Source organism: Helianthus annuus, chromosome 8 (genome assembly GCF_002127325.2).
Source record: "Helianthus annuus cultivar XRQ/B chromosome 8, HanXRQr2.0-SUNRISE, whole genome shotgun sequence".
Lineage (NCBI taxonomy): Eukaryota > Viridiplantae > Streptophyta > Magnoliopsida > Asterales > Asteraceae > Helianthus > Helianthus annuus.
This window is the reverse complement of record NC_035440.2, coordinates 146,606,635-146,608,362: the sequence shown is the minus strand read 5'-3', so window position 1 is coordinate 146,608,362 and position 1,728 is coordinate 146,606,635. Positions and strand designations below refer to the sequence as shown.

The 1,728-nt window shown below is 35.2% G+C and overlaps 1 protein-coding gene across 1 annotated transcript; it reads left to right on the top strand.

Moving 5' to 3' along the window:
• The first annotated feature begins 478 nt into the window (after nucleotides 1–478).
• LOC110944193 lies at nucleotides 479–778 on the top strand. Its single transcript, XM_022185903.1, has one exon. It carries the CDS (start codon nucleotides 479–481, stop codon nucleotides 776–778), a length of 300 nt encoding a protein of 99 aa, XP_022041595.1.
• The last annotated feature ends 950 nt before the right edge of the window (nucleotides 779–1,728 follow it).

The following is a 1,728-nucleotide window of genomic DNA, read 5'->3' as shown; positions in this document are numbered from 1 at the left end:
AAAGGGCAAGAATTGCATATGTTCATGTTAGAGGTCTCACTTATATTTGAAGAAAGATTAAGGACTATTGGCTGAATTATTATACAAAAAGAACAATAAAATAAGTTTGAAACAATAAAACAAAGCCAAGACAAAGTAGTAGGGTTCTCATTATCCCCACTTATCAACACACCCTCTTTCGACCTCATTTTTCCTCATCCTACATGTCTTTTCTTTCTTGCTAAATACTCAAGCCTTGCTTGCTTTCATGGCTCCTCTCACTTGATTGTCATTTTTCTTTCATATATATAATTTCATTAACTTTATATGAGTTTCTTGTGGCTTTTTTTCAACAGGGTATTGATTATTTTATATAAAGATTAATCAAATATTCAAGTGAAGCAAAAAGAAAAAAATGTTCGAATCTTTTTGGTGGGTTTGTGTTTCATGGTGAAAAAGATTTTAGGGTTTTGTGGGGATGGGAAATAACAAGATACCAATGAAAACAAAAGATTTATCATTAGCAGTAGGGGAATCTTCACTAGTACAACTAATTACTGCAAGAAAGAGAGGGAGGCCAAGAAAAATAGTGGAGAAAAGTGAAGAAGAATGTGAAGAAGAAACAGAAGTAGAAAAACATCAAGATTTGCAACAAGAGATGGACTCAAAGAAAGCAAAGTCTAATGAAGAACTGGTCAAAGAAGAAGCAACAGAAGAACCATCTCCTTTGTCTACTACTAGTATCAAAGATCAACCAAGAAGAAGCAGGAGAAAAAGCAAGCCCATAAAGAGCTGCTAGAAGTTTGTAAAATCCATCATGAAAACCTTTTTGAACTATTTGTCAAGGGAGAAGCAGCTTGAGAATTGTATTCTTAATTAATTAATTATAATATTTGATGTAAGTGGATAATGTTTTTAGGGTTTTCTTGATATATTATGTGTTCCTAATTTTTATTTTTGCTTAAGATGGAATTTGCGAGGATAATAGTGTTTAGAATATTTAGGTACATGATACAAGGGGAGTTTGATGTAAGTGGATATTTTTTGGACCGTCCGTAGTCGTAAAGCCCTTGTGGGGCGTTATGCGACACATGTCGTGCCACGTCGTACAGGACTTTATGGGGCGTTATATTACTAGAGCTCGTAGTCATAAAGCCCCTACCCATCAATACCTAATTATTAATTTTTGTTTTTATTAATTAATTATAAAAACACTAACTAATTTTTTATTGGTCCAAACTTTGAAAACATCCCCCATACCGGCGCCATGCATATCGCGTCACCCTCCTTTTTTTGTCTCATAAAGCCCTTCGTAGTGGTGTTTGGGGCTTTATATGGGCGCTATGAAGAGGCATACCGCCCTACTACACACTCTCTTAGGGTTATATTACATGTTCCTAATTTTTATTTTTGCTTAAGATGGAATTTGCGAGGATAATAGTGTTTGGAATTTTTAGGTACATGATTGTTATGGGTGAAATTCTGAGCTCATATCCTGACATTGTATCTTGATTTTATATTAGCTATTTATGATCAGGATACCGAACCAGGATATTGGTAACATCCTGAGACAGTATCCTGGCTATTACTAACGAATTGCTTGTAACCTATGGCTGCAGGATTACAGCGTTCACAACGACTTATTCCCCTAAAGAATCGCTCAATATTGTTAGGAGAAAGATGTTGAAGGTGGAAGATTCGGTCTGCAACGGTCAAGAGGGAATATCCAAAAGTACCCCAAGATTATAG

Excerpts from the sequence above, each read along its gene's own strand:
- LOC110944193 (XM_022185903.1), top strand. The coding sequence starts at position 479 with ATGAAAACAAAAGATTTATCATTAGCAGTAGGGGAATCTTCACTAGTA.